Genomic DNA, 18,585 nt, shown 5'->3' with positions numbered 1-18,585 from the left:
TCTTTTCCATACATTATTAAGCATAAGAAGGGAAAAGATAATATTGTTGCTGATGCTCTATCTAGGAAGAATATGTTATTAACTCAACTTGATGTTAAAATTCCTGGTTTAGAGGTGTTATGTGATTTGTATGCTACTGATCATGATTTTGCTGAACCATATCGCTTATGTGCTCTTGGTAAAGCATGGGAAAAATATCACATACATGATGAGTTCTTGTTTCGAGCTAACAAACTATGTGTTCCAGAATCGTCTGTGCGTTTGCTCTTATTGCAGGAATCACATGCTGGAGGTTTGATGGGTCACTTTGGGCATGAGAAGACGCTACTCATGCTCGCTGATCATTTTTATTGGCCAAAGATGAGGCGGGATGTGGATAGGTATGTGAAGAGGTGCATTACTTGCAACAAGTCCAAGTCCAAGCTGAAGCCTCACGGTTTGTATACTCCATTACCGGCACCTACTACACCTTGGGAAGATATTAGTATGGATTTTGTGTTGGGTTTGCCGCGTACTAAAAGAGGCCATGATTCTATATTTGTGGTAGTGGACAGATTTTCTAAAATGTCACACTTTATTGTCTGCCACAAAAGCGACGATGCGTCGCATATTGCTAACCTGTTTTTCAGGGAGATTGTTCGACTACATGGAGTCCCGAAGACTATTGTTTCTGATCATGATGTGAAGTTCATGAGCTACTTCTGGAAGACACTTTGGGGAAAGCTTGGCACAAAGCTGCTGTTCAGTACTACTTGTCATCCCCAAACTGATGGTCAAACTGAGGTGGTGAGTCGAACCTTGTCACAACTGTTGAGATCCATGATCAAGAAGAACCTGAAGGAGTGGGAAGAGTGTTTGCCGCATGTAGAGTTTGCTTACAACAGGGCGGTACATTCTACCACGGAGCTATATCCTTTTGAGGTGGTGTATGGTTTTAAACCCATTACTCCACTTGACTTGTTGCCTTTGCCCATACATGAGAGAGTTAATATGGAGGCATCCAAGAGGGCAGATTTTGTGCGCAAAATACATGTGAAGACTAAAGAGTTGATAGAGAAGAAAGGCAAGAGCAATGCTGCAAGGATGAATAAGAAGCGCAAAGAGATGTTGTTCAAGCCTGGTGATATGGTATGGGTACATTTTCGCAAGGATAGGTTCCCGAAGCTACGGAAGTCTAAGTTGAAGCCTCGTGGTGCTGGTCCTTACAAAGTACTTGCCAAGATCAATGATAATGCATACTCAATAGATCTTCCAGTTGATGAGTTTGGTGTCAGTAATTCTTTCAATGTTGCTGATTTGACACCATATGATGGAGAAGACCTTGGAGCGTCGGGGTCGACGCCTTTTGAAGGGGGGGGGGGAGATGATGAGAACATCCCTACTACACCACTACCTCCGTCATTAATAAATGAAGATGAACCTGCTGTGGAGCTCAAGTCCAATGAAGTTCGGATTGGACCAATTACAAGGGCTCGTGCGAAGCTACTTAAACAACAGGTGAACTTGTTTCTAAACGGTACTTTGATTGATGAGAACTTTATACTGCCTAAGTCCTATTACTTATGTATCATCAGGTATCAAGAAGAGACGAGCATCGCACGAGGAGGAGAGGAGCAGCTGGACATGAAGACGGACGTCAAGATGGACGTGAAGCTGGACATGGAGCTGGACATGAAGATATCTCATGGTCGCGCGAGGGAGGAGCGGGAGACATGCGCGAGAGGAGAAGAAGACGTCCAGGCCGGTCCAGCACCCGGTCCGACCGGCCGCTGCACCGGCCAACTCGGCCATCGGTCTTGCCGACCGGCGCCAACCGGACGCAAGTTTATCGTACCGGAAGAAAACCGGAAACCTCGCAACTATCCGGTTGCTGCCCGGTTGCCGCCCGGTTGACCGGACCCTAGACCGGCCGACCCGGTTGCCGCCCGGTTGACCGGACCCCAGACCGGCCGCCCCGGTCCCTGGCCCGGTTGACCGGATTCCAGACCGGACGTGTCCGAGTCTGTCTCGACCAGATCTATTCTGGGTCGGTTATTTTTGTATCTTTTCGACCAGAACTCGTCCCGGACGCCTATATAAGTGCCCAGGACGCCCCCCTAGCTGCTTCAGACCACGTTTAAGATAAACCCTAGTTCTTAGTTGTTTGCTCTAGCAAAACTATTGAATCCCTACACCATATTGCTTGATATTGTGTAGATCCTGAAAAAGTCTTGTGTGATCTGCTGTTCCATTGGGAATTAGACGGTTGCAACTTACCGCTTCGTGGTCGGTGGCTACGTGCGCAAGTGTGTGGAGTTGCGAATATCTTGCAGGGTTGAGAGCTGTTGCAATTGGCGACAGGGACCAATCGAGAGATCTCGTTGCGTCATACAAGTTATCATCCACTTCATCGTCGTGTTTCTCCGCTGCCATCACCCCGTGATCATCATCACCACCGTTGCTTACTGAGAAGATCAGGACACCCCTTATCATCTGCATGTTAAAGTTTTCAACCTATCCTTCAAGGCGGCGGTCGGCATCCTCATACCTACAAGGTCTTACCATTGTCGTCCGGTCCAAGACGACTTTGCTGTTGTGATGGTGGATGAAGTGTCGAGAGATTATGAGGGGTTGGTGCTTGAGCACCCTGCAGGTGAAGATGGGGAAATCAAAGAACTGGGAGAAGCCCGTAGAACCGCCGTGCAATGGCGGAAGGAGAACATTGTGTTTCCAGGTGAGAAGCCAACAAGCAGGCCACCTCGTCCGCCTCCTCCGCCACCTGTGCAGTCTCCTCCGCGTGATGATTCTCCTCTGCGCGATGATGATTCCCCTATGCATGACCACCAGTCTCCTCCGCGTGAAAATACTCCGCCGCCTCCTCCTCCTCGTCAGGAGACTCCGCCGCCTCCACCTAGGCAAAAGAGGAAGCGGTCCGCGGCACCTCCTACAGCTCCGAAGAGATCATCAACTCCGATGAGGGCACGGACTCCAGAGTTGGTACCACATGAGCAGAGTGAAGAGCAAAAGGCGTTTCTTGCGCCGAAGAAGATGTTTATTCCACCGCAGACAGTGAAGCACTTTGCCGAGACGAGAATGAAGAGACCTGAGCTGAGAGCTGATTATGACCGCTCTCTTGGACAGTCCTCTAGAGCGAGCAAAGAAGCAAAAAAAGTTGCCCAGCTTGGACAGCAGGACATTCAGGCCGTACCCCACTTCGTCGTGGAGCCCTATCATGATCCAGAGACGGCATCGATGATCGAACGGGCGGCTAGAGCTCAGGGAGCATCAGTTGAGTACGAAGATTACTATCCAACGGCTCAAGTGGTAAACAAGTATAGATACGGATCTGATCTCGTCAAACCTGGCGAGCTCACGCGTCTAGGGACACAGATGCGAAGTTTGCATGAATGGTACCTGAAAGCCTGTCGAAGAGGTGATGCCTACCTCACGGTGTATCTTAGAGATGAGCATTACTTCCGGGGGAAAGACGAGATAAACCTTGAGTTAGAAGAATCAAGCTTCGGTTATTCAATCAAGACGCCTCGACAAAGTCGTCATCGCTTGCTATCGTCGTAAGGTATTTATTTATGTAATTATGTCTGTAGCTCATTCATTTGCACTAACAATTATCCTCATTATATTCTTTGTGTACGCTATACATTTAATTATGCAGAATGAAGAAGCTGGAATACAAAAGAGGCAAGCTCCTACCGCTGGGGTTCATAGACCCAAACACAGTTCATGAAGTTACGGTTCGAGACTTCGCCAAGGACACAGAGGACAACATCGTAATGTTTTTAGAGAAGCAAGCAGACAAAGAGGATATATTATTTCCCTACAACTTCAAGTGAGTGTTATATATAACATACATTATGCTTGTGCACCTTCCACTTTATTCTCGTAATCATTGAGCTATGCTTGTGCAGATTCCACTTTATTCTCCTAATCATTGATCTTCGCCTTGGAGTCGTAAAAGTCATGGACTCGAAACGTAAAGAATATGCGGAATGGGCGGACATGGCTGCCATCCTCCAGAGGTAGTTTCAATCAATTTCGTATTGGCATCTTCATCTGTTCTAATTCGAAGATATATTCAACTAATCAATTACTCATTTACTCATTATTTTTTGCCGGGCAGGGCTTGGAAACGGTTCATCAATATTGTTCCGGGTAAATGGAAACCGGAGCTTACATTTGAAGATTACCCTGTAAGTAGTACTATATATATAGCTATGTCCGTGAAACTCTATATATGATATTTATTTTCAATACGATGCTTGATTATTAGTTTGATCGAACTATTTTTTCGTAAAGTGTATGAGGCAGGAACCCAGGAATAACTTATGTGGATACTACGTCTGCACCTTCATTCGTGACATGGCCTGTCCCAAGGGTGGGGATGCCCGTATACACCAGACTCGTGTACGATAACAAATTTTCACAATTAATCTTAATTAGTACCATCTATTGTATTGAGTTCCATTCATATATTGATCTCCTTTTTTAAATATAGATGATACGCCTGCGGGACACTCTCATAACGGAGGATCAAATAAAAGCAATTCAAGAGGAAATCGCGGAATTCTTTATTACCGAGGCCCTTACCCCAGGTGGAGAGCACTATCGGCAGATCGTGACGATGGAGGATCTTCGTAGAGGCGTAGATATTTAGTAAAGAGATCCGACTAGCTTTTATATTGTAAATATGCATGCATTACGTGTACTGTTGACGATGTCTATATATATTCACGACGATTTTTTGTGGTTTCTTGAATGATATATATGCATTGCTGAAACTCTGCCGCGGCAGAGAAACGCTCGTTTCTCTCGCCGCGCAGAGGAACGTTGGTACAGCCTAAACTGTGCCGCGGCGGCAGAAATAGCAATTCTTCCGCACGCGGTAGAGAAACCTAGGCCCGGTTCGTACCACGAACCGGGACCAAAGGCCATCCACCGCGAGCTCCCTGGCCGCACCACGTGTCGAGGCCTTTAGGCCCGGTTCAACTTTGAACCGGGACTAAAGGGTACCCCCTTTAGTCCCGCCTAATTGGTCCCGGTTTGGGAATCGGGATTGAAGGCCCAAATGGACCGGGCCTATAGCCCCGTTTTCCACTAGTGGGGGGTGGTATTTGCTAGGAGCTAGGGGAACCGCACCTCGTCTAAGGCTGGACAAAGTGGGGCCGACAGGATGGTGCAAGCTTACTAGTATGAGTGGCCTCGGGGGAGGCCCGGTCGGAGCAAGCAGGGGCAGGTGACTAAACGGCGCTGGCGGCATTGGTGGCCGGAGGAGCAGAGGCGGCCCGACAACATTGAGGAAGACAAGCGGGTGAGTGTCCGGTCACGTCCATGCAGAGATTGACGAACATAGAGGAAAACAAATAAAAATAAAAAGAGATAGTTGGTGGCTAACAGGATTAAACCTAATATTTTGTTTTACAGTTTTGTTCGTCGAAAGCCCGCGCAAAACCGTAAACACGCTTTCCCACATCTTATATATGTTTTTTAGGGCCAATATTTCATGGATCCTTTAGAGGCTCTCTAATGCCTAAAAGCACCATGTTGCATCGCGTTGTAGTGTGGATATTTTTGTGTGGACAGGGCCGAGCGGGCAGGAGTACATCTGGTGCGGCCGTATTGGGGCCCCCAATTTTCGATTTGTCAATTGGAGCAAGCACACCTAGGAACGAGCATCGGTGCCTGCCCTGGGTCTCCCGTGGCCAAGGAGATTACCCATGTCCTTACATAGCCTCCATGGACGGCCGAGCAGGGAGTAGAGCTGCCATGGACGGGAGGCTTGAAGCTTTGAGCTCCAGGTCGAAGGGCAAGGGATATGTGAGGAAGAGGTCTAAACTTGCGACTGGGCCTAATCGTTTAAGTGGAAAAAAAAAGCCCATCAATCTAGCCTGAACAGGACGGAGCTAGCGTATGCGCTCAGCTCTATCACGTCCGCCTGTCTCAAAAAAAGAATCTACACTTCCGCTAAAAAAGTTCAGTCTATACGTTTTGCATCTCCTTAAAAAATCATGTTTTGCTCAGTCATTTTCTCAAGCGTTAGGAGTCCATCTTTATAAAACTTTTTTTTTTTGCTTTTTCCATCTTCTTGGCAGTTGTATTTTTTGTATCCTGAAATTCTTATTTTTTGTGCACCATTTTTATTAAGTAGTAAACCTAGCACGGGCCGGGCCTTACAATTTTTTTATCTAATTTGTATGCCCCTAAATATCTTTACTGTCCTTGGAAATTCGACGTGTTTTTGGACTAACAAGAGTCGTAGAGTATGCACGTCAAGGCGTAGCTTCCGTGAGCGTACGCGCCGTTTCGTGCGATCGTTGTGGAAGTGGAAGTGTGGAGGCTGGTGAGATCATGACGCATGAACGCTATTATGAAAGTATAATTTGAACGCCTTCCACACGCGCGCGCACTAACTCCGTGGAAAATTCTTAATCGTGTCTCGTGGGCATTAAGATTTTGGAAAGATGAACATCGTGACGCAATGGATATGGAGAGGTTGGAGTGTAACATTTGTCGATGCAATGTTCAAATTGTGATACTTCCAGGTTATTTCGTCTGCTGGTGTATATATAGCAGTGGGCGCACCGAGAATGGACTTTTATAGCTCAGGCTACATGTAGGTCATTTTTTGAACCAATGAAAATTCTATTTTGGACATTAAAAAATTAAAAAAAATTGTGATGTAGACAATATTTTAATCTACAAGTGTGTAAATTTTAAGAATAAAATATATTGTATTTTCGGCTCAGTAAAAGTAACAAATTTTGATTTCAGCATTATTACTGAAATCTAGATTTTGTCATTTTGTGAGATTTTGTTATTTTTACTGAGGGCAAAATATAATGTGTTTCAATCTGAAAATTTATACACTGGTATATTACAACATTCTCTATGTCTACATATTTTTTCAAAATTTTCTAAAACTTTGAAATCAAAAGGCTTTAAATTTTAAAAAAGAAAAATTAAACCAGGCTACATGTAGGCCAGGTTAGATTTGAGGTTTTTGTGGCCACCTGCACAATTATTCTTCTTGGCTAATAAACTCTTAATTTGCCTCGTTCACAAACTATCATTATTACATGCTCACTAGATGACAAACGAGGAACACAAAAACCCGTATGACAAGCTAACTGGTATAACCTCCATTTGAAAATAAGTGATTTAATTTTTTAAATATAGATGTCTCTACACACTGAAATGTGTCCATATATACATTTATATATCTAGTTAAAGCCGGCTAGATCACTTATTTCAAAACGGGTGGAGTAACCACATGGGCAAGCAAGACAAAGATAGAGCAACCTCATTACAAAGATTATGAGGCTGGCCATAGTGGGTAGTATCATATAGTAGTATCATGTATATAATATTTTTGTATCACACTAGATCCATAATGCATAGTATCATAGATTAGTATCATAGTTTGGCTATATTAATTGATTTGTAGAATCCCAATATAAATTTGTGTACAAGATTTATTTGATACTAACTTTTCTCGTGATGTGCGCTATGATACAGTATCTATCTATGATACTCTAATCTTCTCTCTCATCCATAATTACCTGCCACATCAGCATTTTTGGTGGGGCTAAGATGCATGATACTAGCAATGATACTAGCACTATGGCTAGCCTGAAGATGCTAATTTGTACCCTTCTTGCTTAACAAAAAAAGAAGTATGTAACCATGTGCGCCAGACTTAATTACAAGTCAACCAGTCACCCATTACACCGTAAAATCCACACGGCGATCAAAAAGCAGATGATGCAGCACGTACACAATAACACAAGTACGAAAGAAGGCCGACATCTACACCAACACATTCTCTCATTTGCCTCGATCGTTCACAAACTATCGTTATTACATGCTCTAGATGGACAAACAAGGAACACAAAAACGTACAACAAGCTAACTTGTATAACCTCTTTTTGAAAATAAGTGATTCAACTTTTTTCTAAATCTAGATGTATCTACATGCTGAAATATGTTTACAAACATATCTAAATATCTAGACAAAGTGGGATCACTTATTTCCGAAGGGGTGGAGTAACCACATGGGCAAGCAAGACAAAGATAGAGCAACGTTCATTACGAAAATTCTGAAGATGCTAATTTGTACCCTTCTTGCTTAACAAAAAAAAGCAGTCTGTAACCATGTGCCCCAGACTTGATTACAAGTCAACCAGTACCCATGACACCGTAAAATCCACACGGCGATGAAAAAGCAGATGATGCAGTACGTACACAAGTACGAAAGAAGGCCGACATCTTAAACTACATTCTCCCTACTTCCGTTCGTGGCATCACTTCTACTAGTACTACTCCATTTCAAAGACATTTCAAACCTTGGAGCGCTAGAGATTGGTTTTCTTCCTCACCATCCTCTCAAGTCACCTCCTTCCTGCCGCCATATATACCTCCACGCTTCCTCTCCCGCTTCCGAAGTTATGCCCGCTTCTCATCTCCGTTCCTATTCTCGAAAAGATCCCCATTCCTAGCCAGCTCTCCATCTCTCCTACTCCTCCAATCTCTCTATCGACCACTGCCTGCGCGCACGTTAATGGGGGAGCACGCTTACGACCAAAGCCACAGCAGCATGAGCCCATCGATGCCACCAGCACAGCCCAGGGGCTCTTCCCGCCACCACACGACGTCATCATCCAGGACTACTACCACGCGGCCCGCGATAAGAATCATCCACATCATCGCGCCGGAGATCATCAAGACCGACGCCGCAAACTTCCGGAGCCTCGTGCAGCGGCTCACCGGGAGGCAGCACCAACAGCTGTCGGACGACGAATCCAGCGCGGCCGTGACGGTAGCCGTGGCGCCGACGCCGCCTTCGCCCATAGAGGAGAAGCCGCAGAAGAAGAGGTTGGCGCCGGCGCTTGCCGATGAGTTTGTGTTGCAGCAGGAGAACAGAGGGAGGAAGAAGATCAAGTGCGAGGTGGTGAGGGTGGAGGAAGGAGGGTTCAGCTTCGGTGACGGTGCTGGTGCCGGTGACCTTGACTTCGGCGAGCTGTGGATGGACCACAACCCTGGGGGTTTCTTGAGCTTCCTGGAGGAGGGCGTCTTCCAGGGGACGATGGTCCCTGACTTCTTGCAGCCTCCTCTGGGGTCGTCGAGGATGGATTTGATTGGTGAAATGTGTGCATCCCATCTGGCTTAATTAGGTAGTTAGAGCTGTTTTGTGATCTTCTTTTTTTGTTGTTGTGAGCATTTTTACACTTTGGTCGAGAGAATTGGGTTCTTTTTTCCTCTGTCTAGATGAACATAAATACAGTGGGGGTGGCAAATAGTGATCATGGAGGCTACACTTATGGGATGATCGTGGAAGCAATGCTCATATGGGTCCTTGCATTTTGTTTGGTCTCTGCAATGTAAATAATTGTTCTTAATCTGTGTTCTACCACATTGTTGTGGCGTTCTTGATCATCATAGTACCCTTTATTTTCGGAATGAACAAAAAAAAACGCACCATGTAGGTCACACTGGAAAAGCTTTTTTTCCTTGTGTGTGCAGTTGTGCACAAGATGGAGCTCCACAATTCCATTAATTTTGGTTGTGCCCACTCCTTTTAGTAGCTAGACCTGCCAAAGTGTGCTAGGATGAGGTGGTGTTTTTAGTGTTAAAACTAGTTGGAAAATGTGAATCTACTAATCCCTTGATGGGAATGACTCTATTTTGTATGGCAATCTTCTTGCTAAAGTCTCCTCTAGTCGGTTGTGTGTTGCCATTATCAATAATATGCAGATGTGTAAGTACCCTAGCCGAAAACGATGCTTGCATAGGCTAATCCATTGTTTACTAGTTTATCGATTATTATTCTTTGTTCTGCTATCATAAACAAGATCTAGTGGTTCCATCTTATCTTTCCTCAATTCGGAAGAATCACATGCGTATGATACTACTGATATTAGGCAGGTATAATATACTTCACAACCTATATGGCCGTGCTGAAGGATATCACCAAACGCAGACCAAGTTTTGGTACGCACATTTACTTGACTCTGCATTCAGATCTTTGTCAAATAGTAGCCAAAGACCCATAGAAATATCCAGTAGTTCTCCATGATGCATATTATCCCTATAATAAAAATCATAGGATATTTGTGCACAATGAGCAGAGTTTGGTCTCACTTTCAGTCTTAAATTCATAGAAGTTCCTCTCTGTGTTAACTAGAGCGGGGTTGTGTCCATCTGAAAACTCTCAAAATCTACTCCTCGTCAACCTAATTTCCACGTCATTTCCATGTGTTTAATCACCTCTCCCTTTGAAATGCTGCAAGGATATTATATGGCTGGGTATATATTTTTCTGGGTAATTACTTTGTAGAGAGCAATATCACCAAGGCTGGAGGAGAAGGGCAAGCAGGCAATCAACTACTCATCGGCAGTAGGAATAAGCAGTGGGGTAATCATCTTAGCTTTAGAAATTAGTGGAGTCTAGAGCTAGGGGGCTACTAATCCAGTAGAATAGGCTAACGTAGGCATCAGGTATACATGGAAGCATGTCTAAACTGACTGCAACCCTAGCACCACCAGTACACCATGGTGCATCACTGTGTACTCTTGTAAAAAGAGCCATCGCAGTATATCAACTGTGGTATTAGGGCACATGGGCACAATCACAGCAAAAGGATAATATCACAGTCAACCAAGATAACCTACAGAAGCCCTAGGATAATATTAATTGCCCAATTAGAAGCGTTGAAATAAATTACAGACCTAGGTAATTAAGAAATTTAATTAAGCCATGAATTAAAACCTATAAGAGACCACTACTTAACCAAAAGGAAGCCCTGAACACTCAACCCAATTATGTTTTTGTTTTATTGAACTTGTGCGGCTGCGCGTATTATTTTTAGGGAAAACTTATTGTATTATTAGTTATATAAGAGTGATGTTACCATCCCGAACAATGAGTCGAACCTAACAACACTTGAGTCATACGACCTATCGTACCAAATCTTGCTAATTCATGACTTGCACTATTACATGTTGAACTCTTGGAATTCAAAACAATATCATCAGATGCCGGGTGTAGCCTTCTTTAAATTATATCGTCGCTATACTGTCTTGTGAGCATGGGCGGAGCCTCGTGGAGGCGAAACTGGGCCACGACCCCCCCTTCCAAAGTGCAAATTTTCTACTACCATGTATACTCAGCACTCGTGCTCAACACATCAGCATATCTCAGCCTATTTTCTGACTTCCTCGATTCCTCTGTCTGGCTCCCTATCTGGCCTACTCCCCAATCCTATTTGTCTCATCATCTCGGTGTCGTGATTCGTGCAAACGATAGCCACGGCAGCCAGCGACCGGTCCTGCAGCCTGCAGGCTACACCGCTACAGCTCCCTACCACTGCCCATGTTAGGTGATTATTTCGTTCAGGATTGTTAGTAATGATGCCTAACATAGGTTATATAATTTAGATGTATCAATGCAAATTTTGATTTTTTATTTAGCAATGCTCTTTTCTTTGCAGTACGAATAATTACTTGGAAGTTGTTTAAAAAACATTTTTTTTATGTTTTCCTCTTTTGTTTCAGAAAAATTACTTTGGAACAATGCCTGTGTATATGTGAACCAGATATATCTCATGTTTTTGAGCAAATAGAAAATATACTAAGCCATGATCTAACTGGTTTTGAGTATATCATCATGAATTCATAACACTGCGAAAAACGGATTTAGAAGGCGGGCTCCATGGAGCCTTGTTTTGAATTTTGTTGAAATCAACATTCTGAATTTTCAAAAAATTCCGAACAAAATCTCAGATGTTGACAATGATGTGTTCTGTAATATTGTAAAATTTCAATGCGAAATAGTTCGTATTTCCTCCTACAAAAAAATAACAATACTGAAATATCTGATGGTTTTCGATTACACTATTCATTACCGAGGCTATTTTTTCATGCATATTCTATGTTTCCTATGGAATTGCCCCCTCTTAAGTTTTGTTCAAGCTCCGCCACTACTTGTGAGTAATGAAGTGCCCTTTACTCGAAGAACACATAAGAGGTGACCACTGCCTCGTTGTGAAGGATTCTCCCATAGACCGAAACACTTGCATACCGCCAGCGCCGACCCGGCCGACTCGTCCTCATCCCCCAGGAGCCCTAATTCAACAAGCAGGTCGCCCCATATGCTAGCTTTTGGCTTTCAACAAGCAGGTGGTATGCCTAGTTGTCACGTCCACTCGCTCACCTCGCTCATGACCTGAGATGAGAATCGAGAAGAGTACGTCGTCGCGACCGCGGGCGGGCCGCACGCTGCCATTAAGCACGTCAAGGCGCGCGCGCATCGTTTCGTGCCCGCGCGCAGTCGCTGTGGGATACTGATGATGGGACGGCGACCGATCGATGGCGATTTGGTGACCAGATTATTAATTTGCTACCACGAGCAGCTAGCGCCGATGGAATCAGAACGCAATACGCATATCCGCACGCTAGCTAACCCCGTGGAAAAATCCTCGCGCGCGGCCCTCGTTTTCCTTTCGCGTGGGGCTGGAGAAAGAAAGCTCAACACCGTGACATCATGGTTTGGACATCAAGGGGGTGCTGTGTAAGGTTTGCTGATGCAACATGTTCAAAAATTTATATTTTCTAGTGGATTTTTTTTTGGCTCCTGAGCCCCGGTGATCTCATTGTTTTAGAAAGTTTAAAAAACACATACAGAAGTTCGAAAAAAAAATGAAAACAAAATCCAGATGTAGACAATGATGTATCCTACAAACCGTGCGGAATATCAATTTCAAATACTTTGTTATTCTGAGAACCAACCAGCGGTCTAATGATTACGTTTGACACTTTGATGTATCATAAAGACGGAATATTCTTTTAGTGGAGGATGGTATGAATCTTTAAATCTTGTAATATTCTTTCAATGAGAGGCGACATTTCTATCGATAACAGGGCTCATGTAGTGAATCCTTGAATCTCAAGGCCTTCATAAGGGTGAGTGTATGTACATTTTTGTAAGCGTTTCACAAAAAAAGTGATATTTCCTAGGGAACATATTTTTGGCTCACGTGGTCCGGTGATCTTATTGTTTTAAAAGTTAAAAATCAGATATACAAGCAAAATATAAAATAAAAATCTAGATATAGGCAATGACGCAGAGTATAATTTCAAATACTTTATATTGTGAATTACACAGAAATTACAAAAGTCTCCGATCGTAGGGGTTTTGGCGGCAATGAGAGCAAATGTCCTTTAGCCCGCCCGCCAAGGAGCGTCAACCAGCTAGAGTTTAGAGCAGATCGTCGGGCATTAGAGCATCTCCATCTCCAGCTGCGTTCTCCAAAGCGTCTCCAAACGGCGCTGGATTTATCGTTTGGGTACGTGTTTACTTCGTACCGTGTTTGGGGGACTTTCTCCCCAGCCGCGTCCCTCAAACAAAATTTCAGATATTTAAAACTTAAGTGAATTCACTTAAACTTGCTATATATTACATATATTCGAACGAAATTCGATGAAATTTAAACTAAACCCTAATCTAGTAGTACTTGCGGTGGCCAGAGGCGTCGTAGTACTGGTGGAAGTTGTACATGTCGTCGACGATGACGTCCTGCTTGCCACGCTCGTCGGGCTCGTCGATGGGCTCATCCTTCACCGTGCCGCTTGGTCCAGCCTCGCCGTCGTCGGTGAGGTCCACGAGCGGCTTCCCGGTGTCGCGGATGGACATGGCGATCGCCCTCTCGAGGTCGCCCCTCCAGGCGTCCTTCTCGTTCAGCGACGTTGCGATGCCGCGTGCAGCCATCGGCAATCCTCGGGGCCGTCGCTGCTCGCAATGAGTCGATGCTGCCGCTCGTACTCCGCCAGCAGAGCCGCCTTCCCGGCAGCCTCGTCAGCCTGCTCCTCCTTCACCTACGACTTCAAGATGAGGAGGGCGCCACTGGCGCGCCTTTCTTGCTGCTGTTGCCGCCGAGCCTCGGATTAACGGGCGGCGTCGCGAACTCCGGCTCCTCCTTCACCTCGCGCTTGGGCACGGTGTAGGGCGTGGTGCGGTACAACGAGGAAGGCGGCGATCGCGCCGGCCCTGATGAGGAAGAGTTGGAGGAGGACGAGTACGTCCTCCTCGGCTGCCAGCGCGCTGCGGGCGTAGGAGATGGTGGCGGCAACGAGGGAATCTCCAACCTCGGCACGCTGTTCTGGATGCCGTTGACGATGTGCTCCAGGGTGCGCCCCGGAACGCCCTAGAAGAGGAGGCGCCCCTCCTTGTTCCAGTTGTTCCGATTGCCGATGAGGCCGGCGGTGTTGTTCATCTCCACGTCGTGTTGCGCCTGGAAGTAGGCGACCCACCAGGCGTCGTTACCGGTGGCCGCCCAGGTTGGATCGGACCGCTCCTCGGCGGTGAGGCAAGCCCGCCGGTCCCTGATCGCGTCCCTCCAACGCTCCATACCCGGCGATGGCGATGGCGGCGGTGGGACGCCTACGCCGTTGACGGCCATCCTCCACCCGCCGCTGCTTGGCAAACGCATGATTGGCGGGATGGGATATCCCGCACGGTACAACGCCCACGCCTCCGTCACGGTGAGGCTGCCGCGGCCGAAGCCGTTCGCCACGGCGATCTTGCGAGACGACGACATTGGAGGAGGAGGTTGTGAATGACGAGGGAGGAGGAGATTTGGGAGCGATTGGTGTAACATCCCAAGATTTCAAGAAATAAAAGAAGGAGTTTCCCAAATTCAAAACTTAGAACCAACAAAAACTTTTATTAAGTTATTTGTCATGCATAGTGCTCTTTCCAAATACTTGTGTTATTTCCAGGATGATTGCTTGTGTGCTCACCAATGATATTAAAACCCTACCTTGGATCCTTTGAGGATCACAAAGAAGAACAAAGAAGAAGAAAAAGAAAGAAATTAGAAAATTTCAAAAACCCTCACATATGGCTATGGCCATTTTTGAAAATCTTTAACCTAGGCCAATTTGGCTTGTCCCATTAGTTGGAGAATGTTACTAAACTCTTAATAACACTTTTGGAATCAAAGAAACTCAAATCAAATCAAATTTGAATTCAAATTGAGCTCACATACAATAATGGTCAAATCTGCCATTTTTATCATGATGCCCACTTTGAGCATCTGTATTAAGAGATTTTCAAACCAAAAAATTCCAAATCTTTGCACCTCATCCAAGACCTCATCAAGGAGAACAACTTTGATCAAAACCACCCCTTCAAATTCTTGCTAAATTCAGAGTTATGCTCAAGCAAAGTTGGAACTTCAAAGCAGATTCAAGATTTTGCCACTTTTGAAATTTCACAAACCAATTCCATTTTGCACCCCACCACCACCATTAGGCTCCAAACATTATTCAAATCAACTCCACCAAAATTCATTTCAAAATTTGAAAATTTACTTCATGCGGCCATTTGACCGAGCACCTGGTGTGCACTGCCCTACCAACTCCATACATGCTAATATCCATCATGTTCTTGCCTAAACCATCATACCCCTGCCATCACACACACCCTCCTCTAACCTCTGGACCGAAGCCAAGCCTCAGTACCCCAGTACATGCATGATCTCATGCAAGACAAGGCCATGCCGAGCATGGCATGGCACACACACATGTCACCCCTCTCTCTACTCATTTCCTTCATGCCAGACCTTGTCAACGACGTCCCTCTCACTCTCCTGAACGTGCTAGACACGGTGGTCGACGAAGCAGAGCCTCGCACGCGCCAGCCCGAGGACGCCCAGTGACGCACGTGCATGATAACCCACAAGTATAGGGGATCGCAACTGTCTTCGAGGGAAGTAAAACCCAAATTTATTGATTCGACACAAGGGGAGGTAAAGAATACTTATAAGCCTTAACAATTGAGTTGTCAATTCAGCTGCACCTGGAAAAGCACTAGTAACAGGGGTGATGTGAAAGCAGCAGTAATATGAGAGCAAGAGTAACAAGAATACACAGCAAAGAATAAGAATACAGAGGCAATGGCACCAGAAAATAGTTGATACTACTTCCAATATCATATAGGAACGAGTATATGATGATGAGAGATGGACCGGGGTTCCCAGCGATCTACACTAGTGGTAACTCTCCAATAACAAGTGACAAGTGTTGGGTGAACAAATTACAGTTGGGCAATTGATAGGATTGAAATAGCATTAAGACAGAACATCAGATCATTAATCATGTAGGCATGTTTTCCATATATAGTCATACGTGCTCGCAATGAGAAACTTGCATAACATCTTTTGTCCTACCAGCCGGTGGCAGCCGGACCTCAAGGGAATCTACTAGCAATTAAGGTACTCCTTTTAATAGAGCACCGGAGCAAAGCACTAACACTTGGTGAAAACATGTGATCCTCATATCACAGCCTTCCCCTCCGGTTGTCCCAATTTCTGTCACTTTGGGGCCTCGGGTTCCGGACAGCAATATGTGCAAACAACTTGTAAATACAATCTAAGCAATAAGTATAGATCTTAAATCTAAGATCATGCCACTCGTACTAGTGACAAGCATTAGACCCAACAAGATTGCAGCAACAATAACTTCACAAACTTTATAGATAGACTAATCATAATGTAACAATCCATCGGATCCCAACAAACACAACACCGATTACATCAGATGAATCTCAATCATGTGAGGCAGCTCTTGAGATCATTGTATTGAAGTACATGGGATAGAGAGTACCAACTAGCTACTGCTAGAACCCGTAGTCCATGGGGGAACTACTCACGGAGCATGATGGAGGCGATGGCGTTGATGGAGATGGCTTCCGGGGGCACTTCCCCGTCCCGGCGGCGTGCCGGAACAGAGATTATGTCCCCCGAATTGGAGTTTCGCGATGGCGGCGGCGCCCCTGGAGTCTTTCTGGAGTTTCTTCAATTGTTGTCGGGGTTTTAGGTCTCGGGGGATTTTATAGGCGAAGAGGCGGCACAAGGGGGTGCCTGGGGGCCCACACCATAGGCTGACGCGCCCCCCTTCCAGGCCGCGCCGCCCTGTGGTCTGGGAGCCCTGGGCCTCCCCTCCGACTCTCCTTCGGTGTTCCGGTCCGTCTCAGTGAAATATGATGTTTGGCCTTTGTTTCGTCGAATTTCGAGAATATTGCCCGAACAACCTTTTTGGAACCAAAAATAGCAGAAAACAGGAACTGGCACTGTGGCATCTTGTTAATAGGTTAGTTCCGGAAAATGCATGAAATCATTATAAAGTGTGAGCAAAACATGTAGGTATTGTCATAAAACTAGCATGGAACATCAGAAATTATAGATACGTTGGAGACGTATCAAGCATCCCCAAGCTTAATTCCTACTCGCCCTCGACTAGGTAAACGATAAAAAGAATAATTTATGTAGTGACATGCTACTTACATAATCTTGATCATACTATTGTAAAGCATATGAGATGAATGAAGTGACTCAAGGCAACGATCTATAGTTTGCTAATCAAATAGATAGCATATAGCAAAAAAAATCATGAATAGTACTTTCAAAACAAGCATCAAAAAGTCTTGCATAAGAGTTAACTCATAAAGCAATAAATTCAAAGTAAAGGCATCGAAGCAACACAAAGGATGATTAAGTTTCAGCAATTGCTTTCAACTTTCAACATACATATCTCATGGATAATTGTCAACACAAAGTAAAATAATAAGTGCAATAAGAAAGTATGTAAGAATCAATGCACAGTTGACACAAGTGTTTGCTTCTAAGATAGAAGGAAGTAGGTAAACTGACTCAACATAAAGTAAAACAAAGGCCCTTCGCAGAGGGAAGTAGGGATTAAATCATGTGCTAGAGCTTTTTAAGTTTTGAAATCATATAAAAGTAACGTTTTAAGAGGTGTTTGTTGTTGTCAACGAATGGTAGTGGGCACTCTAACCCCCTCATCAAACAGACTTTCAAAGAGCGGCTCACATGAAGGATGTTATCTCTACCAGCAAGGTAGATCATCCCTCTTCTCTTTTGTTTACACATGTACTTTAGTTTTATTTATTGATGACACTCCTCCCAACCTTTTGCTTTCACAAGCCATGGCTAACCGAATCCTCGGGTGCCTTCCAACATTCACATACCATGAAGGAGTGTCTATTTACAAAATTAAGTTGCTTACTGATGAATCGGGGCAAAACATGTGAAGAGAATTATTAATGAAAGTTAATTAATTGGGGCTGGGAACCCCATTGCCAGCTCTTTTTCAAAATTATTGGATAAGCGGATGAAGGCACTAGTCCATTGGTGAGAGTTTGCCCAACAGGATTGAAAGATAAAACACCACATACTTCCTCATGAGCTATAACACATTGACACAAATAAGAGATAATAACTTTTGAATTATTTAAAGGTAGCACATGAAGTATTTACTTGGAATGGCAGGAAATACCACATAGTAGGTAGGTATGGTGGACACACATGGCATAGGTTTTGGCTCAAGGTTTTGGATGCACGAGAAGCATTCCCTCTCAGTACAAGGCTTTGGCTAGCAAGGTTGTTTGAAGCAAACACAAGTATGAACCGGTACAGCAAAACTCACATAAGAACATATTGCAAGGATTATAAGACTCTACACTGTCTTCCTTGGTGCTCAAACACTTTTACCAGAAAATATCTAGACCTTAGAGAG

The 18,585-nt window shown here is 44.8% G+C and overlaps 1 protein-coding gene across 1 annotated transcript; it reads left to right on the top strand.

Moving 5' to 3' along the window:
* Positions 1-8,320: 8,320 nt before the first annotated feature.
* Positions 8,321-9,403, top strand: LOC127312951 (uncharacterized). Its single transcript, XM_051343486.1, has one exon. The coding sequence runs from the start codon at positions 8,552-8,554 to the stop codon at positions 9,158-9,160; it is 609 nt and encodes a 202-aa protein (XP_051199446.1). The 5' UTR covers positions 8,321-8,551; the 3' UTR covers positions 9,161-9,403.
* The last annotated feature ends 9,182 nt before the right edge of the window (positions 9,404-18,585 follow it).

The sequence above is a fragment of the Lolium perenne genome, chromosome 7 (genome assembly GCF_019359855.2).
Source record: "Lolium perenne isolate Kyuss_39 chromosome 7, Kyuss_2.0, whole genome shotgun sequence".
NCBI lineage: Eukaryota > Viridiplantae > Streptophyta > Magnoliopsida > Poales > Poaceae > Lolium > Lolium perenne.
This window is presented reverse-complemented; position numbering and strand designations above follow the sequence as displayed.